The 27,814-nt window shown below is 43.2% G+C and overlaps 1 protein-coding gene across 8 annotated transcripts in view; it reads right to left on the reverse strand.

The window, feature by feature from the left end:
* The window catches only part of MYH10 (myosin heavy chain 10), a 133,863-nt gene that overhangs the window by 43,441 nt on the left and 62,608 nt on the right, over positions 1 to 27,814 (reverse strand). For 7 of the 8 annotated variants that reach the window (XM_065897915.1, XM_065897916.1, XM_065897917.1 and 4 more), the window contains 9 exons: positions 20,345 to 20,408; positions 18,540 to 18,638; positions 16,607 to 16,750; positions 16,258 to 16,353; positions 11,723 to 11,841; positions 10,959 to 11,111; positions 7,141 to 7,314; positions 4,609 to 4,782; positions 3,765 to 3,879 (listed from right to left, as the gene is read on the reverse strand). In XM_065897915.1, coding sequence (XP_065753987.1) covers positions 3,765 to 3,879; positions 4,609 to 4,782; positions 7,141 to 7,314; positions 10,959 to 11,111; positions 11,723 to 11,841; positions 16,258 to 16,353; positions 16,607 to 16,750; positions 18,540 to 18,638; positions 20,345 to 20,408 — 1,138 coding nt within the window. Of the gene's footprint in view, positions 1 to 2,242; positions 2,283 to 3,568; positions 3,601 to 3,764; positions 3,880 to 4,608; positions 4,783 to 7,140; positions 7,315 to 10,958; positions 11,112 to 11,722; positions 11,842 to 16,257; positions 16,354 to 16,606; positions 16,751 to 18,539; positions 18,639 to 20,344; positions 20,409 to 27,814 lie in introns of all 8 variants that reach the window. The other variant, XM_065897910.1, reaches the window with a different exon arrangement.

The raw sequence follows: 27,814 nt of genomic DNA on the forward strand, positions 1-27,814 counted from the left end.
CAGGAGATACATTTACATGAAAATGTAATTTTTAGGTCTTTTCTTCCTTGTACGTTAGCCCCGAGGGGTGGCAAGAAATCCGTGTGCGGCTGGGAGAGAGATCGCAAAACATCTTTCAGCAAAAAAGTAGGGCACTATGAATCTCTAGGGCAGGGCTGCCACCACTAAATCGTATTTCTCCTGGTTTGGCCTGGAGAAAACTCTAACACACAGTTTATTTTAACATGAAATGTCTTATACTCAAGGCATTGCACCTTCACAGGCAAACTATATTCATGTATCATATAACTCACACATTCAGTCAACCTGTCATTTTCTGCCTTTTCACTGATGTGGCTGTAACAAGAGAAAATAATCACATGCCTTTCCAGGGCTATTTTCTTTTCCTAGAGAAGAAGCTCCCCTTCTCCCAAGACATCTCTACGTCCAGAGTGAGCGTGGCGAGTTCTCCACCCTACGACCCTCTCCTAAGTCCTGAGCCTGCCGCTGACCTCACGCGTGCAACACACGGTCCTCGAAACCGGAGGGGCCCGGCATTAGGCTCTGCCTGCCCCTCCCTCCGATGGTGGGTCACCTCTGAGAGCCTGTCCCTCAGATTAAAACTGAGTAACCGTCCACCTGAGCTGACGGATGGCAGGGCTTCCCACTAAGAGAAGCGATACCAGGAGAGCAAACACACAGGATGAGTCCGGAGTGGATGCCGGCACAGCCAGGTCACAATGGGGAGGGGATTTCTGCTCAGCCCATTTGGACAAAAGTGGCCACACGTGCTCCCAAGCTGGCCACGTGGAGAAAGGTGAGGGCCCCGGCAGGGCCTGAGCTGTGGGCCAAGGACAGGTGGACAGGGCTTGAGCCAGGACGGGAGGGCCCCGCAGGCCACACGCCTTTCCTCTCAGAGCTTCTGCCATCAAGTGAGTAACCTGTCTGTAGCTAGTCCATGAAAAGCACAGAAAGGCAGGTAAGGGCTCTGCAGATGGGGTCCTACCTGTGAGACACGTCACCCGCACCTGTGACACGGAACGTGCATCAGATCATCACTGCAGCTGCAGCCCCCATCTCCACCCTCACCTGCCGGATCTCACATTCCTGGCACTTCTGAGCCGCTGCTGCCAGAGGCCCTGCCGTACCTGGACGGTGAGGCGGGGAGTTAAAGGAGCCTGGAAGGAGGAAGCCGAGGCAGAGGCGCCTCGGTCCCGTTCCCGCCTGTGTGCGTGTCCTGAGTTTCCATCCGGAAGAAGGCCCTGGGCAGCAAGGGAACACGCCGGTTGTGGTTCCCGAATCCACCTCACTGCTGACAAGCGTGGGCGGTGAGCTTGTCCAGCGTGGCTGGACGTGCAGGCTCACAGGAACAGGTCAGGGGCTCCAAAGGTGTTCCCCACAATATTGTTTTTGGTTAAGAAGTGAAAAGACAAGAGTCAAAAGTGGCTCACCATGTCAGAACCAGTGTGTAAGCCCGGGACCTGCTGTCGTGATTCCCCAAACACCTGCTTCTCTTCTCATGCAAAATGAAGAGAGAAAATCTGTTTTTGAGACTTCAGCGGTCAAATGCTAGTTTCCTCTGTTTCTCTTTCCTTCCACGGTCACCTCGCGCTGAACTCCCCGCTTCCGGGGTCTTTCACCCCGATCCATCCAACAAACCACGGCCCGCTTTGCTTCTTCAAGTTCACACTGTGTCCCTGCCCTGGGCCGCGAAACTACTGATGCCATTTAGTCATCGAAGTCAAATTCACCTGAGACTGGCCACCGCGTTACTCCGTGCTCCAGCCTCATTTCCTGCTCACTCTGCCTCCTGGCCCCAACCCTGCCCTAACGCCCCAACGGGACACTCACCCCGAAGCTGGGATTTTCCACTTCTGCCCTGTGATGGTTCCTTCTACTGGCTTCACCCCCGCTTCTTCCACACCAACATCACTCCTAGAAATGCCATCCACCCCTAGATGAGTGGGTTCGCAGAAACCTACTCACCCTCCATGGTTAAGGCCCCAACAGGATGTGAATGTTCGTCAGTGGGTGCTGGGAGACTGCCTGGGCCCTTAGCACGTGCTCAGGAAATGCTGGCTTGCTTTGTTTGTTCAACAAAGTATTATTTTTCAAGGACAAGGAAAACTGCCTCATCCTTCATGACATCTGACCTTAGCGCCCCAGGAACAAGGCAGTCCCCGCTCAGCTGTCCCCGTGGCATTCATCTCAGGGGTCTGCGACACTCAGCCGTCTGTCCACATGTCTCCCTTCCTTTGCCCTGATATCTGAGCGGAGCCAGGAGGAGGGGTGGGCGTGGTGGGCTCCGTGGGCCACACTGCCCTGGGCAGCACAACGGAATCGACTCCGGATTGAACACAGCATTTCTGACGGGCAGCGTTACTCCTTCCTCCTCTTTCTGTGACGTTTCCTGTGCACCTTTCCCACTGACCTGTGCTGCTCTTCCCAGCCCTGTGGACCCGGTGGCCACCAGAGCTCAGGGTCCCTTTTTCCATGCTAGATCCATTTCTCAGACCCACTCTCACACTTCCCAGAACAGGGCCAAGAGTCCCTCAGCCGCGTGGGCACCGCAGACAGCACCTCAGGATCCTGCTCTCGCCTCAGTCCTCACGGGCCCCCCTGGGCTGACCAGGTCACCACAGATGACAGCGAGCACGCAGCAGCCAGGTGAAGACCTCCATCCAATGGGACAGTGATTAAAAGCTTCTGTTTTACTTGCTGGAAACCTAACCCTTCCCCCAGCCCCTCCCTGTACACAGTCTCACCCACACGATCTCTCCCCAGGACACGTGCGTGTACGTGTGCGGTGTGCCCACCCCTGCAGGCTCCCTCGCACTTGTTGGAGCCGATGTACGTGACCTCGACTAGGCTGTCTTTGGTAGGGTCATCATCCCCCTGCTCACTTTCTCTGTGGTGGCTCTTCTCTTTCTGTCTCTTTCCTTTTGTCCTGACTGCCCTAAGCCCTCTGATCTGCCCTCTGGGTTTCTTTCTCTCTACCCGAGGAGACAGCTAGATGGCAAGGTCTTGAGATGCTTATAGAAAAAGCAGAAGCGAGCCAGGTAACTGACAGACCTGGCCTCAGGGTCAAAGCCTAGGCAGGGGCAGATCCAGAGCTAAACTAAGGTACTGCATGACCTGAGGCCAAGTGAAGCGGTGGGGACAACCAGGACGAAAGTGTGGAGAGAGCTAAATGCCAGAAGATGTTGGTCCCACTACACGTACAGACACACAGCTGCTTTGTTCTTCTGGTACCAGCAAAATCTCTAGTCTATGATAAGATCACCAAAACCTTCACCTGAGGTTCATGTAAACCAAAGAACTGTGAGGACTGACGGAAATAAAAACAACTGATCTATATGCAGATGGCCTGAGTTTATTCACCAGCCACTTTGCATGTGTGTGGAGGGTAGGGCACTGGGGGAGGACGCAGCTCGGCTGACCTGGACACAACACAGAGAAGATGCACAAGGCTTCTCAGGTTTTGTATCCCAACACCCTTGGATTACAACTGCACTGGGACCAGGGTGGCCTGAGGCAAATGTGTAGTTCTTTATGGCTCTGCTACTAGAATGTTCCTACAGCACCTGACCAAGAAGGCAGATGTCTTATTACCCAAGTTTTCTGAAAGTGGGTAAATTCCGATACAACGGCAGCCCTGCTCTAGGGAAAATAAACAGCTTTAAAGTAAAAAAGTCTACACACGTCTATAAGTAAAAGAACCATATATAAGCCTTAACTGTAAAAGATTCGGCCAAGTTTGATTACAAACGCAAGCACATTCTCACCATCCTTCCAGAGCTCCGCCACAAATCTGTCAGAGGACTGATGCAGGAGGGTGGCCACGTTGTCATTCAGGGGGTCCATATTCTTCATCAGCCACTCGTCCGCCTTATAGTCCACCTGCCGGGCCAGAGCCGGGTGCGGCAAGAGGGAAAAGACAAAGACAAGAGACATTTCCAGCCTTCACCTAAAACGTTCACAGGACCCCCCACCCAGGTGGAGGACGGCAACTGCAGGCTCAACCCAAGATTCCCGGAGCCCCGCCCTGTTCCCCCCCCAACAACCAATCAGAAGAAAGTCACACACCCAGCAGCCCTCACCCCAAATTTTACCTATAAAAACCTTTCCCCCAGGGGCTTCCCTGGTGGCGCAGTGGTTGGGAGTCCGCCTGCCGATGCAGGGGACACGGGTTCATGCCCCAGTCCGAGAGGATCCCACATGCTGCGGAGCGGCCGGGCCCGTGAGCCATGGCCGCTAGGCCCGTGCGTCCGGAGCCTGTGCTCCGCAACGGGAGAGGCCACAACAGTGAGAGGCCCGCGTACCGCAAAAAACAAAACAAACAAAAAAAAACTTGCCCCCAAACTCTCGGGGGCTCAGGGGTTTTGCGCACGAGCCACCCGTTCTCCTCGCTTGGCCCTGCAACAAAACTTTCTCTGTACTTCCCCCGTTCCACCCCCAAATAAGTTCATAGAACAATCCAAAAAAATGGGTTGTCTCGAAGGAAGTGCATTTGTAATATGTACTATATGTAAGGGTCTGTAAGTGTATATCAGCACAGTTGTTACAACCGTCATCAAATGTAGCAACATCTCAAACACAGCACTTTAAATGGAGTTCTTTCACTCTTACCTTCCCTGCATAATGTATAATGCAAAAGTCAGCTTTGTCTTTCAGTTGACGAGGTTTCTGAAACTTGGAGTGGGACCCTTGCTCTTGAACTAGTTTTTCAACAAAGGTCTTATCTGTGGCTTTAGGGAACCAGCACTCTTCATCCAAAAGGGCCAGCACACCAGGAGGGTTAGCCTGATAACAGAGGCAAGAAGAACTGACACGTTTTGCACGTCACTGTACATACAAGGATGTTTTCCACTGGGTTTGGCAGCTTAAATTCCAAAACAGTTAGAGCTTCGTGAAGATCTGTGCAAATCAAACTGCTAGGGTAGCAGGTAATGGCAAATCGTAACTATCAATGCAAACACTGAGATCTCAAACTGCTCAAGAAGTACTGGTAAGAAAATGGATGAGCACTGTATCTCAGAAACTTATAAAAAACTAATTCCAAGTAGATAACTCCCCCAAAAGTAGCAAAAAAAAAAAAAAAAAAAGACACCAGAAAGGAACTGAAAGGTGTAGAGACAAAACTGAATCTTTATATTCAATGACTGGCTGGATAAATTGTTATAAACCCTCAACTAGCTGGAATGCTTCAGACATTTTATACCCCAGTCAATTTAAGTTTCTATTTAAGTGATGATTAAATAAAACGAGCACTTCACACTTGGTGAAATATTTAAAACTATTGTTAAGTAGAATATATGGAAGGTGATGAAGTAATTTATCAATTACTTCATGGGTTTGTTTTATCAACAAATAAAATAGAGCCTTCATTTCACTCAACTAGTTCACTGAAAAAAGCCTTAGAGACTTAAAGACACGGAGACATAAGATAGATTAGTGGCCCAGGGGCCGGGGGAGGGGAACAGGAGTGACTGCCAAGGGTAGGACGTTTCCCTCTGGGATGATGAAAATGTTGTGGAATTAGCGGTAATGGTTGTACAACTCTGTGAATATGCTGAAATTCACTGAATTACATACTTTAAAAGGGTGAATTTTAGGATAGTGAATTATGTCTCAAATTAAAAAAAAAATGCCCAGAGCTTGCCATTCTCTGGGAGCTCGGAAATCAATGGAACGACTTCTTTTTTGGAGGAAAGTGGGGCACACATGAAAGCTAAATGAAATATTTAAACAACGATGGCCTATTTTATAGTGCTTCGGGGGTCATCGTTTATTACCATACTGCAAATATGGCAAGTTTCTGATACAAGGCTGAGCGTACCAATCCTAGGGCACAAGGATGAAATCAGCTTTTGGAATAAATCTCTTCAGACCAGTTTTCCTCAACCCACAAGGCCTTTACGTTTACCGCAGGAGAGCTGGCTCTGCGCAAATATTGCTTAGAAAGTAACCGGAGGTTCTAGTTAAACGTGAATGAAACAGTGTAATAACGTGGTCACAGGAAGGCAGAGGTTAACGGAACAGAGCAGGTAGAAGCAGCAGAGAGAATCCTCCCCGCTCCGGGAGCCCAGGACTGAGACCCTTACTCCCTGGCTGTCTAGTTTGTGGCCCCTCTACCTGAAAGGATTTGCAGGGTTCAGAGCTGCTGAAAGAACACTGTAATCAAAGGCCACTAGGCTTAGGTGATCCTAGGGTCCAGGACGGCATTTAACCCGATTTACCCCACTCATCTGACAACTTTGAGAAATGAAGTTCTGGATTAGGATAAGTGAAACACCCATCTTTCTGCCACAATTTCTACATTTTTAATCTATTTCAATGAAAATATTTCTAAATTCTGAAAAAGGAGCCAAATATAATCCAATCTTTTCTAAAGGACTAAGTGACAGCATGATTCAGAAGATCCATAATTTTGTCTCCTTTGCATTCTTCCTACTTCATCTTTCAATGTCAAGATCTCTCATCCCTTTTCCTTTTCACTGGGGATTTCTAAAGAGCTTTAAGTTTGGGAGACCAGGTTTTGTCTCGTGGTCAGAGTACTGTAAGAAGCCAGGCGGGGCCCGGGTTTGTGAGAGATGAGGGCAGACGCCCGGGACAGGCAGGTGCCCCGACAGAGTCGTTTTAGGTATTTTTCTTCTGGAAAAAGTTGTCCTCACTCTCCATTTTGAAAGGACCCACGATGGAGTCATGACGCCACATCGTTCTACATGCTATAGTTAAATTCCCTATGATTATAAACTCTTACAAGGTTTTGAAAAACCTTCTAAAAAAGCATCTTTGTACTTATGAGGATAAGCTTTAGGTACCCCCCAAAATGGATGTGCAAGACCTGTCTTATTCCCAGCTAGACACGGTGCCCCTTTACCGCCTCGGACGTGTGCCCAGGAGAGCCCCACACCCCCGACACGTGCCGAGCGCTGGAGTCAAGGCGGCTGCCGCCACCACCGCGGCGCCTGCGGGCAGCGAAGGCCCACGTCGGCCAGCGCACGGCCCCACGCGAGGACGGGACACGGCCGTGTAGACTAGAAAATTATCTTAGCACCCATGAGACAGGATAATTCCCGTCTCAGCTGATGGCGAGAGAAAGCTCAAGGCACCGCGTGCGCAGGAGCGGAGAGCCGGGGGGCGGGGAGGGGGTCTTACGGGCCTCTCGATGAGGTCGATGCACGGCTGCAGGTCGAGGCCGAAGTCGATGAAGCTCCACTCGATGCCCTCGCGCTGGTACTCCTCCTGCTCCAGCACGAACATCGTGTGGTTGAAGAGCTGCTGCAGCTTCTCGTTGGTGTAGTTGATGCACAGCTGCTCGAACGAGTTCAGCTGCGGGCGCAGGAGAGCCATGTTCCCAACGCGGGGCGGGGATGGGGGAGGGGTAACAAGTCAGCTGGTTCTCAAAGTCAATCCTCAGGTCTTGACTACCCTACTGAGTCCGTCAGATGACAGTGACTAAACCGAGGGGAGTCTCTCTACACACACACACACACACACACACACACACACACACACCCCACATTACTGCGAAGCTAAAAGGAGAAAACGACAAACGTAGCGTGCTGAGTATCTACAAATGAAACCATTTTGATTAGCGAATGGTTAATGAAGAGAAATGAATAAACGAGAAAGGAAGTGAGAAAAAGAAGAGAAACAAAGAGACCTGGGAAGGCCAGAGGCCAAGGGGGCAAGCGCGTCTCCGTGAGCTTTGAGGGTCCAGAGGACAGATGGGCTGCGGCCCCCTCTGCTCCTTACTTAGGCCACTGGCTCCAGAGTGAGTTAAGGAAAACAACAGTAGAAACAAATAATAACCTTTTCATCTGTTACAGACATTTCTTTTTCCCTCTCTGTGAAATCTGCCCACTTCTCTATTGTGCTGCTGATGGGATGAAACATGGATGGATGAAGTAATAGGGATAACTTTCTTAAAGCAGTCGCCTTATATGAGAAGTACTCAGCCTTTTCTTCTGCTTCCATGCTGCCCACACAAGTACCATGGGCCCATAAACAACCTCTTTCATTATAAAGTGATCTGTAATTAGGGAAGGTTTAATCAAGCCCCAAATAATAGATTTATAGCCTGAAAAAGCCATTCCAATCTTCCCTGGGAGGTGTCACACTCAGCGTCTTAGAACGAGGTCACGCTAGGGGGGCCAGGGCAGAGTCTGCCGTGTTCAACACCGTATTTCTAGTGACCCACATCAACACCTGCAGACCGCCCAATGGTGCGTGGTTACGTTTATGTGAATGGTTAAGATCATGAGATCTTAGTGCTCTATTTAGCCTGAGCTACTACATGTGATGGTATTTTTCGTTAATGGATTTCTACTTGTCTTCATATTTAAGCTACCAACTGTATTTTAAAATAATCGATTTTTAAATCGGTAACACATGGTATAAAATTTAAAATGTACAGAGAGCTGCGCTGAGAAGTCTCACTCCAGTCACCCACTTGCTCTCCGTAAGCAACCACTGTCACCTATTTCTTGAGATCCTTCCAGAAACAGTCTGTGCGCTCATAAATGTGTGTTACCCTGATTTTTAAAAAAACTTAACAACGCATCTTGGAATCTGTAATATAATGCCGCCTCATTCTTTATAATGGGTGCATAGTTCTCTATTGCATGAATATATATCGTAATTAATCAAACCAATCTCCTACTAACAGTGGACATTTTCCATTCTTTTCCGTGACAAATAACACTCACTAAACAATCCTGCATTTTTAGCATCTAAAACATTTTCTTTTTTTTTTTTTTACTGTCTGTGTATATTCGTATGTCAAAACCATACAGCTTTATAATTTTTTATCTCTTAATATCCTCTTTTCATTTCTTTTTCAGAATTTTACTATCTATACTTTAATTAACTTATTTTTCAAATTAGTTTTAGAAGCAGGTTGCCTAGTCCTCCTCTACCCCTTGAAACAGGTTTTAAACAAGTATGTTCACTTTAAAGATAAATTTGGGGGACTTCCCTGGTGGCAGAGTGGTTAAGAATCGGCCTGCCAATGCAGGGGATACGGGTTCAAGCCCTGGTCTGGGAAGATCCCACATGCCGCAGAGCAACTAAGCCCATGTGCCACAACTACTGAGCCCATGCACCATAACTACTGAGCCCATGCGCCACAACTACTGAAGCCCGTGTGCCTAGAGTCCGTGCTCCACAACAGGAGAAGCCACCGCAATGAGAAGCCTGTGCACCACAATGAAGAGTAAGTAGCCCCTGCTCACTGCAACTAGAGAAAGCCCAAGCACAGCAACAAAGACCCAATGCAGCCAAAAATAAATAGATAAATAAATAAGATAAAATCTATGCTCTTCTTTCTTGATGTTAAAAACATATTTTAAAAAAAAAAGATGAATTTGGGGAAGATTTACACCTTTACAACGCTGAATTTTCTCATCCAAGAACAAGCTATATTTTTACATTTCTTTAAGTCTTTCATTTTTTCACAGTTGCCCTGTAAAGTTGTCAACTAAATCTTTCCCATTTCTTCTTAGGTATTTCATCTGTTCTTGTTGGCAGCTGGAAGTGGGGGTCTTTTCTTTCACTGTATCTTCTGATTGTTTATACACAGGAAGGCAACATGCAATTTGCACGCAGCCACCTTTCATGGTTTTTCAGTTATTCACAAATCAATACATATTAAAGCAATCTTGGGGCTTCCCTGGTGGTGCAGTGGTTAAGAATCTGCCCGCCAAGGCAGGGGACACGGGTTCGGGCCCCGGTCCGGGAAGATCCCACATGCCGCGGAGCAACTAAGCCCGTGCGCCACAACTACTGAGCCTGAGCTCTAGAGCCCTCGAGCCACAACTACTGAAGCCCGCTCACCTAGAGCCCGTGCTCCACAACAAGAGAAGCCACCGCAATGGGAAGCCTGTGCACCACAACAAAGAGGGGCCCCCGCTCGCCGCAACTAAAGAAAGCCGGCGCACAGCAACGAAGAACCGACGCAGCCAAAAATAAATAAATTAAAAAACAAAAAACATATTAAAGCAATCTTTTATAGTGTCAGTGGCAGTTTGGGGGATAAAACTGCTTATACCAGTAACAGTTCAAATTTTATGAGGACAGACTTATATAGTCCAAAGGGGTTCATTTTAAAATAGGACAATTCAGTATCCAACTGGTCAAAGCAGCACAGTGACCCCAAGAAGTATTTAATTCAGTATTTGTGCCTTGCTATACAGTGTCTATCAAAGGAGAGATAAAGATACACATTTTTAGGAGACCAAAATTTTATCAGTGTTTAGCAAAACCACAGCAGGTATGTGACTCCAAACCTTTGATGGATTGATGGTGAGTGTCTGGAGAAATCTAGTCAGACTAGTAGTGAAATATATTGAGATGCACCACCAAATCCTGTGGGTGTATCTTCAGAACAGAGTCCACTATGTTCCCTCATCTCTTGATCTCACACAGCTGCTCCTGACTCCCGCTCAAGCCAGTGTCATCTGGCCGCCAGGCTACGGCAACGCCATCCTCCACTGGCTCCCTGCTTCTGCTTTTCCATCTCCCACTCCATGTCTCCAGCTCCTCTGCCCCTCTGGTCAGCTACCTCTAGTCCCACTGGCTTTCTAGCAGTTTCTCACATCTGACAAATTCTCTCCCATACAGGACCACTGGACCTACTCTCATTATGCTGGGGCTTCTTCCTGAGGCCGGGGGCTCCTCGTGCTCCACTCTCACTGCTGCAGACACATCTTCCACAGTGGGCCCCCCCCCCCCGCCAGTTCCTTCTATCACAGCCCCCCCCCCCCTCACTTCATTATCCAAAATTCTGAGAATTTTGGGTTTCTGTCACTCCATGTTTGACTCTCTACTATCAATGGAATGGCAGGGACTGTACCTACTTATCTACCATCATATCCCTGGTGGCTGGCACTGCAGCTGGTACAGAGGGAGCCTTAAGTGTTATTGGTGAAAAGGGTAAACAGAAGGAAGGAAAAGCAGGAGGGGGAAAGATATACCTCAAAAATCTCAAATCCAGCGATATCCAGGATTCCAATGAAAGACGCCCCTTGCCGTTTGGTCCTGTCCAGAGCTTTATTGATGCGGTGCACAAGCCAGCGGAAGAGCCGCTCGTACGTAGCTTTTGCCAAAGCTTCTACTGCAAAATCTGCCTGTAATTAGACAACATCAACCTTTTATTCCGGAAACAATCTCAACAAAACACTAACAGCTGTTTGATGGAGGCAGTTTCATGATGTAAAAGAGCACTTACTGCTTAATCCTCTCTGAATTTTATACATCAACAGAGGGTATTAGTACAATTAAACGTACACTGGAGATAATCAATGGAGGAAATGGGTGGAGATGCCCAGTAAAAATAAACTCTTCCCTCTGCCCCTGGGGTTCTAGGCGGCGCATCTCCCCAGAGTCCACCAGGAAACGGGTGAATCCGACGCCTGCATTCTTGGCGCTGTCTCCCCTCCCCCCAACAGGGACAAGGGAGCAAGCAGGGCACCCCCCCTGTTGGGCGGGACCCCGAGGTACACGTCCTGGGGAACATGTATGATCCATCTACCTGGGGAAAACTCACGGTGATATTTCAGATTTCCTTTTTTACAAGTCACCTCTAAAAATGTTCTGAGAGAAAGTACTCAATTAGTACCAAGAAACATCCATACAATAGAGCTTCTGTTGATTCGGTTTGTTACGTGCCCATCAGAAGGTCTAACGGCCACGGTTATCATTCAAACAAACGTGTGACAGCAACTGACGTTAAACTTACTTGTTCTTTGGTCTGCGCTTTCTGCACGTAGTCTCGGCCGACCTTGATCCGGGGGGTGAGAATAGCCCGAGTGAACTCCATCACATTCATGCCCAGAAGATGGCAGAGTTTCTGGGCAACTAGAGGGTAAAAGGTCTCCTAAATACTAGGCTTCTACTTACGATCTAGTCACCATATATTCAGTCAACACTGGAAACACCTGAGTAGTTATCAAATTGTATTAAGAAATTAAATACAAGGCATAAGGTTGGGCAAGTTTTAGGTCTGATGAGAACTACCTTCATCCTTTCAAATTAATAATACTCATCCTTAGGCTACATAAGAGAAGATTAGTCAGCAATTACTTACTCTGGGTAACTTAATGCAAGTTACTAAGTCTTAGAACCCATGGATAATGCACAGAATGAGAAAAACAGTGTTTAAAATAGTTTAAATCATCATGTTACCAAGACAACTAATCATGCCCATATAGCGATCCTAATAATAGTTTAGTAGGCAAGAAACCTAAAGGTTATTAAAATTATTTGATTCCTCGGCTCACATAAAAAGCCGCTAATTTTGTTACTGTTGATTCTCACCAGCATTAGGGCACCCACCTCAGCAGAAGTTCACTGTCTAATGTCACTAAGGTCCAACAAGTGTTCCAATTATTACAATAAATGTCTGATTAAGTGTTAAAATAACAATAAAATTCTATAAGGGTAAGTACATTTTAAATCACGTTAGAAGCATAACCAAGTTCCTTCTCAAAAGCGCACTGCGGGCTTCCCTGGTGGCGCAGTGGTTGAGAGTCCGCCTGCCGGTGCAGGGGACGCGGGTTCGTGCCCCGGTCCGGGAAGATCCCACATGCCGCGGAGCAACTGGGCCCGTGAGCCATGGTCGCTGAGCCTGCGCGTCCGGCGCCTGTGCTCCGCAACGGGAGAGGCCACAACAGTGAGAGGCCCGCATACCGCAAAAACAAACAAACAAAAAACAAACAAAGACGCACTGCATCCTACCCCCCTGTGATCCAGGTGAACCGTTGGCAACCTAGCAGCACCCTGGGTGGGCAGGGCAGGCCGTGCCTCAGCGAGCACTTCCTCTGGTTTGTGACTCTTATCGCCAGCTTTTACCAGCTGCCCTCCTCAACCCCTACGTCCTGCCTCCCTTTAGTTAACCTACATATGTGTGCTTGTGTGCACGTATTGAATGGGAAGTTGAAAAATACAAAGCAGCAAAAGGAAATTGCCTACACTCTCTTGCTTTATCACAATAAACATCATTTTAGCAGTGAAAAAACGGACTTTAGAGTGTGGTTATACCTTGGCTTACTTTCCTCTACCAGGAAAACAAGTTCCCTTACAACTGCATCACATTTTCTACTTCTAAGCCTTATTACCCTCTTATTTGCCATTTATGCTTTTTTAAAAGAGTCATACTCAATCTAAAAGGTAGTGATTTGCCAATATTGCTCTGAAGGCCACTCCAGGGAGGCGCACGTAAATGTTTCAGCATCACCGGCAACGGAACCATTCACCCTGATTGCACCCTGTGGTCATTTAACATGTGCCTCCGGCCTCTGTTCTCCTGCAGATAGGTGGTTAGATCTGGCAGTCTTTTTCTGGTTTCCCCTTTTGTTTTTGAAGCAGCAATAAGGACCCTAATTTCCCAGCTCTCGCTTGGTCTGTCTGTGATTGTTTTTTTCAGATTCTATCTGGTTTCAAAGTGCCTTATAGCCAAAGCCCAATAATCAAAACGTGCTCTTCCTTTTGGTTCGTTATTATGTTTGTGATAAATTTCTGTGATTAAATGTATTTTTTTCTTTTGAATTTGTGGTGCTCTGGTACTACTGGTTAACAGCCATTTGCTATATTTACCTTATTCATGGGGCGGGGAGTGGATAAGGAGGAATGCGCTGTAGAGATTCGTATGTTTAATAAAGATAATTTTACTTTTAGTACTATAGACAATAGTAGAGAATAAGTCTTTTATAAGAAATGCCACTTTGGTACCAACATGTAAACATGCCATGGGAAATTAATGTATAATAACATATTAATAACCCTATGAAATACGCCAGTCACAAAAGACAAATACTGAATGATTCCACTTCTATGAGATGCCTAGACTAGTCAAATTCATAGAAACAAACTAGAATGGTGGTTGCCAGGGGCTGGGGGAGGGGGAAATGGGGAGTTGTTTTAGAGTTTAAGTTTGCAAGATGAATTCTGGAGACTGATCACATAATGATGCGAAAATACATTACTGAACTGTACACTTTAAAAATGGTCAAAATAAATTTTGCTATGTGTAATTTTATCACAATTAAAAAATTTTTAAATATCGATAACCTGAAAAACTCTGTAAGAGAAAGAAATATCACCAATACTAAAAGAAGTCCAAGTGTATATGCTCATTTCAGGCCCTTATTTTTTGACCCTGAGTCAAGCATCAGACTGAAATATTTACAAATGAAATATCTGGGATTTGCTTTGAAATAATCCAGAAAAAGGGAAGTGAGAGGTGGTATGAATGAAACACAACAGGCTGTGAGTTGGTGACTGTCTACGGCGGGTGACGAGAATGTGGGGAGTTCTTTACACTCTTCTCTCTCCTATTACATGTTTAAATTTTACTGTAATTAAAAAGTACAAACTCTTACACACTGCAACACAGCAAGTGTTAATTAACCACCACTACCTGATATAGGTAATAATTTGAGAAAAATTATTTATAGAGTTGTAATTTTTTAAAGCTTCTCATACAATTAGAAAGAGATTTATTTTACTTTCATTACTGGTGATGTAGTGAACAGCAATGAAGCAATGACACTGGAGCCATTTTAGTTGTTTTTTTTTTTTTAAAAAAACAGTTGTTCTGTAAAAGAAGCAGGAAAAAAGGAAAAAGGAGGGAAGGATGGAAAGAAAGAAAAATAAAGTTAGAAAGAGATAAAGGAAAGAAGAAAGGAAGAAAAGAAAGAAGGAAAAGAATAGAGAAAAAACAAAGAGAGGGAAAGCCTTGCCATCATGAGACATTTCCAGATTTTCAGGGAAATTTTCAAATGCCATAGTCTATAAAATCGTATGAGAAAGTAACAAATCAAGGGCATTAAAAAAAAACAAGGAAAACAAAATCAACCATTATAAGCTAAAAGTTATCTTAAAATAACAAGTAGAGGACTTCCCTGGTGGCGCATTGGTTAAGAATCTGCCTGCCAACGCGGGGGACACGGGTTCGCGCCCTGGTCCAGAAAGATCCCACATGCTGCGGAGCAACTAAGCCTGTGTGCCACAACTACGGAGACTGCACTCTAGAGCCCGCGAGCCACAACTACTGAGCCCACGTGCCACAACTACTGAAGCCTGTGCGCCTAGAGCCCGTGCTCCACAAGAGAAGCCACTGCAAGGAGAAGCCCGCACACCACAATGAAGAGCAGCCCCCACTCGCTGCAACTAGAGAAAGCCTGTGTGCAGCAATGAAGACCCAACGCAGTCAAATAAATAAATAAATATTTTTTAAAGGTTAAAAAAAATAACAAGTAGAAAACCTATCACATTATATTTTAAAAAGTAGAAACACACTTGGCTGCCTTGACTTTCAGATGGGTGACCTGATTCTCTTCTACCTCTAGGTCAAGATCTCCAAGCCAAGTTACACTAATACATTTCTTGTTCTAAATCTTAAACTGCTCGATTTTAAGTCTTACTTAACCACGTGAAAGCTATATGGAAGAAGCTGGCCCAAATGTCAATCAAAATACTTTGACTGAATGATATAGTTCATGATCCTGGAAATCTAAAGATTTAGGATGAGGTGCAGGGGCTTTGTCAGGAAATGGTGGTGATGAGGTATCAGGAGACGGACAGGTCCCTTAAAAGGGTTACACAGAATTAAATTAATATTGGTTACAACAAAGAAGGCCGATTTCCAGGGCAGAGACTGTGATGCATGTCAGCCTTCACTGGCCACGGTGGATCCTGTGAGGCAGGATAACGTCCCCGGGTGATCAAGCATTGGAGTCAGTACACTGATTCCTCCGTTTTCTTTTTGTCTCCAGACCTTCAGAAGCAGACCCCACAAGGCTTGCAAACACATTTTATGATTCACAAACTTCTGTCCTCGACCAGTGCGAATTTCAATCCATTTTCGATATTTAAAAGCTTGAAGATTTCATATTAAAATCTAGGTTTCCACCTTTCTTCGAAAAATCAATTCTAGTTGGCAGCCCTGGGCCTATACTGCTGCCAAGGAGAAAACTGGCTATAGAACCTAGCAGCTGCAGCTCCGTTTCAGGTGAGCCCTGTGGTCTCTGCAGCCTGTGCCCCCTTCCACCCCCCAGTCCTAATGCCCCACGGCTAAGGCAGAGTCTCCACTGCCACGTCTCACCCTGCACCCCATTCTCTTCCCTCCTTTATGGAATCAGAGTGACCCTTACTCCTAGGCACGTGGAGTCTCATGGGAAACACTTCAGGAGGGCTTTTATGCTTGCGTTGTAACATGTTTTTGGAGAACACGACAACAGACCACGGAAATAAAATCAGTATTCATCAATTTACCTGTATTCTCCGGCATGGAAGCTTGATCAGTGTTTCGCTCCTTTTTGAAAGAAATATTTCCGAACTGTAGCACTGAAGATACCACTTTAAGCATTGCTTTATGTTGATATAAAAAGAAAAGAATTAATTAAGATACTGCATCAAAATGTAGCAGAGACATATTCTAACTTATTTTGTGCTAAAAATGAGCTATACAAAATTTTTCAGTAAGACAAATCCTAGGATTTCATAAAATTACAGGCAGTTCCCATTAGTTTCTCAATCATTTTCTAGTTCAGGTAATTTACCCCCAATTTATAAGTCTTATGAAAATTGAGCATCAGAATCTTATGAGAGAAATCACACATACACAGAATCTCTTCGTGGGAGAAGCCCATTATATGCATTGCTTCCATCGTCTCTTGAAAGTTGTCTTTGTCTTGCTGTCCCGGAATAGGAATATAGCCGTTGGAGAGAAATCTGTAGTTATTAAATCCTTCAAGGAGCAAATCAGCTGAAAGAAAACGTAACAGAATACAACGTAATAAATAGTCAGCAACAGACTCAAGCACATCCCCACCTTCCAACTGCACCCACACGGCAGAAAAACATGCAACCCATCACCACCACGTACTTCTTCTTTCTTTATATGCTCATGTTAAATACACAGACATAAGACAGTTTTCCATTGTCTGTACAATGAAGGAAAACGATGATGTAAACAACAGACATCTAAACAGGGGCTCTGGGGAACAGCGGTTTGTATATTATATTTGAAATCAGAAAGCTGGGGTACGATAACCTTCCAGATAACTCAACTTGATTTTCAGATTTAAATATTTTAGGCATCTTTTGAGGGAAAGCTTTCAAACCCATATTCTATGTTCCTATATTAGCAAGGAGTTTATAGCAAACACCATGAGGTCAATGTGAAGACTGCATGGGCTTAGATAAAGACTTGGATATGGAAGGTGTAGAATATGGACCAGGCAAATGCTGAGCCCAGACAATGCCTTGAAACTGTTTCTCCAAGTCAGTCTGTTTAGTGGTACATTGCCTCTGAGAGTGATGTCTGACACAGTAATAGTCTGACAGGGTATTATAACGGATACTCCCACTGACTCTATACTTCAGGGTCCATGAGTTAGAGAGAACTCAACCGACTCCTTCAAGAAACGTGTTCTTAAGAGCAGAAGGACGTTCTCAGGAGCACTCAGAATAGTAAAACAGGTTGTCATCCCTTCAGCAGATGTTATCACGTGCTCCTAGCTTTCCGTGGAACTGGCTCTGCCGCAGAGGATTTCTCCTGATCACCCCCATCCCTTAAGTCTTATTTACATCACACTGAGCTTCTACTGGGTATTGCTTGCTTGCTTTTTTTCTTTTTAAATCTCCTTCTTTTAACAGTTTTGTCTTTTTTTTTTTTTTGATTCACTATTACTTCAGAATGCCTGCCAGTCTGAAAGCCTGAGGGTTTCCTTCCCTTCAGCGTTACCTAACGGGATAATCTTGAATTTTTAGTCTCTCCCTGTCAATTACTCTATTTACTTGCTGCTTATTATTATTATTTTTTTTCCTCTGCAGGTCTTTCTTTAACTGATTTCTGGGTTTAACGCTTCCACAGATGACCTATGGTTAACAAAAGCCTAGACCCCAGATGAGAAGAGTATTACTGGCTTTTATATGTCTGTTGTGATATCTAAATAATATACATACTAATTCTAGAGAAGCAGCGTGGACTTTGAAACTCAGAAGAAACTGGAAAGTTGTGTACCTTCTCCTCTCCCTCCTGACCCAGCAAAACTCTGACCCAGAACAGAATTTACTTTTTTACCCTGTCCAACCCTAAACTTGTGATTCACAAAATAAATAAATAAAAATCCGCACAGGTTCTTTCTAGTACTACTGGAAGCGTAACACATATTCAGTTGTAAATCTAGGAATACACATATTTATCCCAGTTAATTTTATTAAGTAAATTTATTTTCTCTTACTTTTGTATTTATAAACTTTGAAATGGAATGTGTATGAAAACACATCATTTGTCTTCTAATTTAAAATTATTTTAAAAGAAAAGAAACAAAAGTACAAAAGATAATATAACACCACCCATATGCTTGCCACTTAAAGTACTGATCCCATGGCTTGGAAGTTCAACATCATTTTCGTAATTTAACCAGCTAGAATTCTGGTGTATGTGTATAAATCTGTTTCCCAAAACTGTTCTCTTTCTCAAAAAAATTTTTTAATATTAAAAAAGATACTCAACTGAATATAAAATAGTAAAAAACTTTGTAACTTACACTTCAGATGTTCTCCTGCTCCAGATAACAATTGGTAAAAGATATGAAAAGTACGTTCATCTTTTGCTTGACGAACAGCACGAGATTTTTCCAGAAGGTCTGAGCAAAGGAGGTTAAGGGTGACACTGAAGGCAGGAAAAGCCTTTTAACATCAGAATTACTATCACAACTTCACAAATAAGAAAACCAAGGTACAAAGAAATTACTCAAAATAACACAGCTGGGACTTCCCCGGTGGAGCAGTGGTTAAGAGTCTGCCTGCCAACGCAGGGGACACAGGTTCAATCCCTGGTCCAGGAAGATCCCACGTACCGCGGAGCAACTAAGCCCATGCGCCACAACTACTAAGTCTGTGCTCTAGAGCCCGTGAGCCACAACTACTGAGCCCGCCTGCCACAACTACTGAAGCCCGTGCGCCTAGAGCCCGTGCTCCGCAGCAAGAGAAGCCACCGCAATGAGAAGCCCGCGCACCGCAACAAAGAGCCTGTGAGCAGCAACGAAGACCCAACGCGGCCAAAAATAAATAAACAAATAAATAATAAAAATGCGAAGCATTGTATGTAGAAAAACTTAAAAAAAAAAACCCACCAGCTAATAAGTGGTAGAGGTACAAATCAAAACTTTGTTGAACTCCAAAATTCACGTGCATAACTCCTGTCCTACCCCTCTGAGTCCCCACTCAGCGCCTGCACGTCACAACACCACGCCTCCGCCTGGGTATCAGGACGCACATCTGGGACCTGCTTGGGTTCTCTGTCCATGGGGCCTTGATGCTCCCAGCCTGTCTCTGGGTTGAAAGCCACACTGGACTCTCAGAGTCTCAGTTTCACTGCTTTGGGAGAGGACTGCCTCCTCTGAAGTAAACCTTCCCAGGGGCCACCAACGTGAATTATGTGGGTGCCACACAGCCTGATTTTAAATCAGACTATCCCAAACACATCCTCCACATTCGGCGAAAAGTACACTCACATGAACGATGCTCCCCGGTATGAAGAAACTCTAGCTCCATTCGCCTGTCATTTTCAAGTGCTTCTTGTGTTTTCTGGCTCTGAGCATATTTAGAGACATAAAACACAGTTCTGAATTAACAGGAAAAGTTTGATTTATCCCTCACCTGAGGGATAGAAGCAGTGTATTTCTATCACTAAAGAGTAGTTAACAAGTATCAGAGGACTGTCACCTGTATCTTTCCTAACGGGCACATTATCATTCAGAATCATTTCTAATTTATTATCTCTTAAATCAAATTAATTCTTTATATATCTATCATTCTTTAAGGTCATTCTACGCATGCGACATTTCTTAAGACTAGTCTATGTATTTGACTTTTTTTTGCCTCTAGTTTTATTCTGCTTAATACTAACTGAAACTACTTCAGCTCTGTACATCAGTAAGGTTTGTTTTGATGGGACATGCTCATCTCACTAGTATCAGAAGTAGATGGTAAAAAATGGGCTAACGCAGCAGTAACTGAAGATGTTTTCAACGTATCGGTATTCACCTAAACGTCCTTACAGCACACAAACACTTCCTGGGTCGATGTACAGGTACCCTCACCTCAGTGGGACTCTCCACTTCCCCAGCCATGTGACCAGATCATGACCTGGTGTTAAAAACAAACAACAACAAAATACCACTTTGGAGTTCATATTCTGAAGTTGAAGGTATGTGAACAAGTCACAATCTCTCTGGGCTAAAGTTTTATCATCTGGATAATGGGAGAGGTACCACAGAGCGTTGCCACGAGGCCATAGGAGGACTAAATCATTCTCTATTTCGAATAATGTGATTATGAAAAAGGATACATGTTTCAATGTTGGCCCCAACGATATAGCCAGTTACGTCAAAGTTGATCCGAATAAACTTGCCCTGAAAATCAATCACAAAGAGAAAACTGAAAATAAATTAAGGACACAGGAGATCTGAACACTATAATAAAACAATAAGCCAAAGTACCCTGTCATGTGTCCATGAATTGCTTACAAAAGCGGATCTTACATATTGCCCCAAATAAAAAGAAAAAGCCTCAATACATTTTTCTTAAAATGTAGGGTTAGGATAGGTTACTCTCCTTGACGTAATAAAAATGAAACCCTAACCATTTAGAACTTTTTAAAAGTTCTTCTAAATAATCTGAAAGATTTTAATAGCTTTAAAGGAACACTATGCCCAGCCCTATAATGCTAGACTTGAAAAAAGTAAATAATATAGATGACTTCCTAAGAAAACAGAAATCCATTCAGGAAAACAAGAGAAAACTTGAACCGACCATAATCATAGAAAATAATAAAATATAATTACTCCTTTAAAAATGATGGATTGGTCTTAAATAGTTTTGCAAATTCCTAGGGAATATTTGATTGCTTTACTACATAACTGTTTCAGGGAAACAGAAAACAGTGATTCTTTCATAATTCATTTTATAAAGTTATCATAACACTGAATACCCAAACTGGTAAAGATATCATAAAAAGGGAGAGCAATATAAAAGCAAATATCTTACTTATAAATACTGATATAAAAGGCCAAATTAAATACTTTGCAAAATAAAGGAACATAATAATGATAAAAAATTCCAGGACTGCTAAGGACTGATACTGGTAAACATACTACTGTTATTCAGCAAATGAAAAGGCAAGGGATTGGAAGGCTTTCCTTATAGAAGTGGACAGGCAGATTCCAAAATTTAAGGGAAATGAAAAAGATCTAGAAAAGTCACAACAATTCTGAGAAAGAGGACCAGAGCTTGAGGACGTGCACTACTGGATTTCAAGAAGCTATAAAATTATTAAGACACTGTGGTATTGATTAAAGGACAGAGATACAGAACAATGGAGCAGAGTCCAGAAATAGACCACGCATATTCGGTCAGTTCATCTTTGACAAAGGTGCCGAGGTAATTTAACAGGGAAAGGACCAGTCTTTTCAACAAGTGGTGCTTGAAAAATATGCAAAATGAAACAAAAAGAACCTAGACCCTTACCCCACACCATATACAAAAATTAACTCAAAATAGATCACAGGGCTTCCCTGGTGGCGCAGTGGTTGAGAATCTGCCTGCCAGTGCAGGGGACACGGGTTTGAGCCCCGGTCCGGGAAGATCCCACATGCCACGGAGCAGCTAAGCTCTTCATTTCTACACCGTCTACTTGCTTCCAATCACTTTCATATACAATTCTGCCTTCAGCATTTGTCTTTACAAACCATACTGCATAAATGCTGATCCACAAACATTACACAAGATGAAAGAACACTGTCACATGGCCGTTTAGTAAAACCAGCGGTCCAGATTCTTCTTACAAAATTCTGAGTTAGGAAATCCTTCCTGTTGAATGACTATAACTGGATGCCAATGACACATTTCCTTCTTGTCTTTAGAAACAGATTGTTCTCGAGTTTGAGAAAATTCAAGGCTACACCATTTGAAGACTCAACCTGAGACAGAACCAATTTCACTGTCATCAGAGTCTACAACGCTGCCTGTCTCTTTGCATTCATCTTCGGATTCATCTAATATTTGTGAAATGTGTTCCTCTGTCACTTTACCGCTCTTTGTCGTTAAGGTGAAAACTTCTGATTTTTTCAATTACGTTCACTGAAATCTAAAATCAGACTACAAAAAAGCTGTCTGTAGCATTCTTTCATACCTTCTAGAAAGATAATGCAATTCTTTGGGCAATACAATAAGCAAACGAAAGGATGATGCAACAGTCGCTGTTACAGCCTCCTTCTAGGCAATTCCATTAGTCTTATTATTTTAGTCTTTTTTTAAAAAATAAATAAATAAATAAATAATTTATTTATTGGCTGCGTTGGGTCTTCATTGCTGCGCACGGGCTTTCTCTAGTTGCGGCGAGCGGGGGTTACTCTTTGTTGCGGTGCCTGGGCTTCTCATGGCGGTAGCTTCTCTTGCTGTGGAGCACGGGCTCTAGGCGCACCCGTGGGCTCAGTAGTTGCGGCACGTGGGCTCAGTAGTTCTGGCTTGTGGGCTCTACAGTGCAGGCTCAGTAGCTGTGGCACACAGGCTTAGCTGCTCCACGGCATGTGGGATCCTCCTGGACCAGGGCTCGAACCCGTGTCCCCTGTGTTGGCAGGTGGATTCTTAACCACTGTGCCACCAGGGAAGCCCCTATTTTAGTCTTTTTAAACACTGTTGGGAATAACTGATGAGGAATGATGAATCAATTCCAAGGATGATGAAATAGCAAAATGTTACAAAATACAGAAAAAAATAAGATCACTAAAACCCTTAATTTTTCTTAGATTTATAAAACAGCCCAAAGGACTCATATGGTAATTATGAGAGAAAATGAGTTTTATGGTATTTTTAAAATAAGTCATTTTTGTTCTTGTTTTGTGGAAGACCCTTAAGAAACAATAAAGTTCAAAACTATCAGTCCTTACAAATCATTAGAACTGCTCAAAAAAAAAACTCAAAAACTAAAATCAGGTCCTGATGTTACAATGAGGATTAAAATTCTTTCCAAATTTTAAACAGCTGTATCATCTATACACTATTTCATTAATAAAAAATTACTATTTTAAGAGAGAGTAGTCAAGACAATGTTATTACTTCAAAGTTGCAAAGATTACACTGCCAACACAACTGCTCAAACAGATACTTTTTCAAACTTCTCACTTTAACCCTGCAGAAGGGTTAATCAAAATCATATCATTTCACCTAATTCTTACTGAATATTTCACTTAAAAATTCATTATATAGTAATACAAACGTTCAGCTTTCAATAACTTGTCTAATTTATTATGTATTTATCTACATTCTGTTTAAGCTTTCAACTTCTTATACTATTTCCTATTCCCTTTTCTTTACCACTCATTAGAAGTTCAAAATTCATTAAACAAAAGAAATTCTTTATTTGGGCAAAAGGACAAAGTTATCACACTGGTAATGTTGAACTCTAATAAGTTTTTAAATTGAACACTGTCCATTTTATATTTGGTGAACTTATTTTTCCTTTACTTCATGAGAAAATAATAAACTAAAAAAGGAAGTTAGATTCAAAGGAGAAAAAAAAAACAAACTAAAGTTTTTTAGTTCTTCTGAACTAAAAACACGGGCTTCTGAACAGGTAACCTAAAAAGAAATGTCCCCAAATGATTTAGATATGTGATCACTTACCTGGATAAACAAAGTCACCAACATACAACATCTAATTTGCTCATCAGTTCCCTAGCCAAATCGGTTCCCTTTCCTTTTTATAACTGGCATCCGTAGTTGCTCTAACCATTACAGCTAGTGCCAGAGAAATATCTTTTGGCTAAAGGAAAAGCGCCAGGCAAAAAACTAATGAAAAAAGAGGATGGAATGAGAAAGCCTACATGTGGGAGAAGGCAGAGTGGACTGGGGGTGTCCCTCTGGCCCTGTCCTGACCCCAAAAGAAACCAGTAACTCTGAAAACAACCTACTCAGTAACTAATAAATCTTGGTTCTATTTTTAAAACACTTTAACAAAACAAAAAAAACCTTATAAAGTTGAAAATTATCAACTCTCTATGCTAAGTGATACTCATGTTCAGCTATTTTACGAGATCTACCCAAGTATCGATACTCTGACAACAGAAAAAAGCAAAATTTCTGAACCAAAAGGAAATACTTTACTGAATATCCCCCAAATGGTCTAGGATTTAAATATTTCCCTTCATGTTGAACATCCTGGCAAATTAGGTAAGAGGCAGGCCAGGGGATGTGAAATCACTTCAGTGTTAGTCTTGGGGTGGGGTCAGGGGAGAAAATAAAATATATAGGTTGAAAAGCTTTTCCGTCACATACATAATACATACTCTTTCAGAATTAACGTTTTTATTAACATACAAATCTAAAGTGGAAAAGAAGCAGTTTTACTTTTAAATGGGTTGGGTCCTCTCATCTTTTAGACATGATGTGAAGAAACTTGGGGTGAAGATGCCCACACTGTATTTGATTCCCATATAGGTCAGATTATGGTACTCAGAATATTCAACCAGGATTTCGCCAATAAAAACAAAAACAAAGGAAAAGCAAAAAATAGGACAAGTACATTATGTGTTAATGATAGAGGATGCATTTTGATGCCATGCACATTGCTTCCCAATCCAAGGACGACTAAGACAGCGTGTTACTGCAAGAGTCTGAACAGCAAAGATGGCTAGAATCCTCTCTCTTATGTAAAACAGAAACTAAAGAATTTCACTCAAAAGGTGCAATAGGACAACTTGGATATTTTGATACTGTCAAGAAAATAAGAAAATCATCTTACTTAAAGAATTTTATTCCTTCTGAATCGACACTGACTTTCTGGAACTTTTTCGGTGGGTGGTTAAGACGTATCCATAGTTATTAACTCTAGAGGGTTAGCAACTTACTGCAGGGACAATGCAGGTTTGTTTCATGCTCTGAAAATACTTTCCCCCTTCCTAATTTGGTATTTAAAGTTGTCATAAGATCTGTAATTTACCTGAAAACATGTTAGTATAGATAGCGTGCTATGGACGTGTATTAGTTTGCTCCAGGTATAGATAGCGTGCTACGGACGTGTATTAGTTTGCTCCAAGGTATAGATAGGTAGCGTGCTATGGACGTGTATTAGTTTGCTCCAGGTACAGATAGCGTGCTATGGACGGGTATTAGTTTGCTCCAGGTATAGATAGCGTGCTATGGACGTGTATTAGTTTTGCTCCAGGAAATATCTCCACTCTGGAGGCAGCTATTTGCCCTAAATGGGAAAACCCATTCGGGAAGTAATTAGTTAGGATTTAATCCCAAGGCCAGATGGCTATTGTACATGCTTCAACTATCTTAATCTCCAGATTACACCAGAAGCTTTGTTAATTAGTAAAATGAGTTTTCTTGTGAACTAAGTGGCCCTGTTACTTAGTGTAACAGATGTTAAGAAATTCCTGGGGAAAAATGAGTGACATTAATAGCCATGGACTGATTGGAAATACACAGACGTCCGCCAGCCAGTCTGGTGTGGGCCGGGTGTCAAGGCTGCAGCGAGCCCCAGGGGCTGCAGGGTTGGGAGGGCAGCCGTGGATCTGGAGGATGGGGGTTGCGTGGTGCAGACCACGTTCTGTGTCTGATACTGTCACATTTGCCTCGGTAAATCTTTACAGAAAGGCTCAGTGAGACAACACAAGACAGAGCAGCAACTGTGTTCAATTTACCCACAAAATTGATTTTGGTGCCTGCTTGGATAATACACGTGAGGGCGCAGAATTCTGACTCACTTTCATTGTAACCTGGTAGCCAAGGGGTAAGGAGGCACCTGGAGGCTTTATCTAGCTTCAAAAATTAGAGGCTAATTAGCTACCACAAGGTACATAAAACGGAACTGCCAAATTGGCTTAAATCTTTGCAAAGGAAAAAAAAAAAATAGAAGAAATAAAGGAAAAGATTTGTGCAGATATGGAAAGTGATCCCTACTAAAACTTTCTAAGATGAGATGTATCTGCTGATACAATCATTTTGAAACTGAACTCCGTTTCTAAAGTTTCATCACAAGACATTCATTTTACATAAATCTCCTCCATCTGGAACGCATTTCACTTGTCCATAAACAGAGAGCTGGACTAATTGTGAACGATTATTTTCATAAGGGCAATGCTCTCCTAAAGAATCCCCTTCAATACAAACCATGAGCTAGTCACCCTTGAAAGAAAAGATATTCTTCAGGAAAGTACTTGTCTATATCAGATCAAAGAAATGGAAACAAGTGGATTCTAAAATTTACAGAGTTTATAGTTTCTAATATTTTCACTGCAGGCATGTGGCTTGTAAATAATGACCACACGGAATTCCACTGTATACACAACTCATCTTCTAACGTCACGTCACTCTTTCGGTCTGACGTCCAACCCCAATCCCAGCCCCAACCCCAGGCTGGCCTGGCTGTGGGGCCAGCAGCTCCCACGCACCTTCTGCCCACACTTCTAAAACTGGGGCATACGCACTATGGAAAGCAGGGTGGAGGTTCCTTAAAAAGGTAAAAATAGTTACCATATGATCCAGCAATTCCACTCCTGGGTATATATACGGAAAAGACGAAAACTCTAGTTTGAAAAGATACGTGCACCCCAATGTTCACAGCAGCACTATTTACAGTAGCCAAGACATGGAAGCGACCTAAGTGTCCAGCAACAGATGAATGAATAAAAAGATGTGGTACATATGTACACAACAGAATACTACTCATCCATAAAAAAGAATGAAACGTTGCCATTTGCAGCAACGTGGATGGACCCAGAGATTATCACACTGAGTGAAGTAAGTCAGACAGAGGAAGACACATTACATGATGTTGCTTATATGTAGAATCTAAAATATAATACAAATGAATTTATTTACAAAACAGAAACAGACTCGCAGACATAGAGAACAAACTTACGGTTACCAAAAGGGAAGGGTGGGGAGGGATAAATTAGGAGTATGGGACTAACAGATACACACTACCACATATAAAACAGATAAGCAACAAGGATTTACTGTATAGCACAGGGAACGCTATTCAATATCTTATAATAACCTATAATGGAAAAGAATATGAAAAAAAAATGTGTAACTGAATCACTTTGCTGTACACCTGAAACTAACATGATATTGTAAATCAACTAGGCTTCAATTAAAAAAAAAAAACAAAACCAAAAAACTGGGGCATGCATATTCTCAGAGAGCCTGGCACGTGCAACACTCCCTGAGCTCAACTGTACATGATGGCATGTCATCAAAAACACATTAAAGGTAAAACTCAACTGAAGGTGAGCTCTGTGAGGATGCAGACCTTTGTTTTGTGCACTGATATATTCCCAGGGCATAGAAGAGTGTCAAGCGCTTAGTAGGCAACCACACTGTAACAATGGATTCCATAAATACATATACCTACTATGTACTTACACGTGGGAGGCAGAGGCAACTAAGGATCCAGAGAGCAAGGTGGATGGGGTCCCTACCGCCAGAGATCTTACATGCTAGCAGCAGAGAGATCACAGATGAGCAGAGTGCCGACTACAGTCTGTGCTACAAGGGAAATCAGCAGGACACTGGGATAGAGGATATAGAGGAAACCTCCTCAGACCAGGTTTGAGACGAACAAGGAGTTTAAGGAAGGGAGAAGGAGAAATGTGGACAGATGTGAAATATGTCCTGGAGGTGGAACCACAAAATTCACTCCTGGCTTGGTGGGCCATCCTCAATCGAGGATGATCCCTAGGTATTTTGTTTTTCTAGGTTTTGTTGTTTTTATTTTAAGTTTAAGCAACTGGGTGACTTGATGGTACCA

Source organism: Phocoena phocoena, chromosome 19 (assembly GCF_963924675.1).
Source record: "Phocoena phocoena chromosome 19, mPhoPho1.1, whole genome shotgun sequence".
Classification (NCBI taxonomy): domain Eukaryota; kingdom Metazoa; phylum Chordata; class Mammalia; order Artiodactyla; family Phocoenidae; genus Phocoena; species Phocoena phocoena.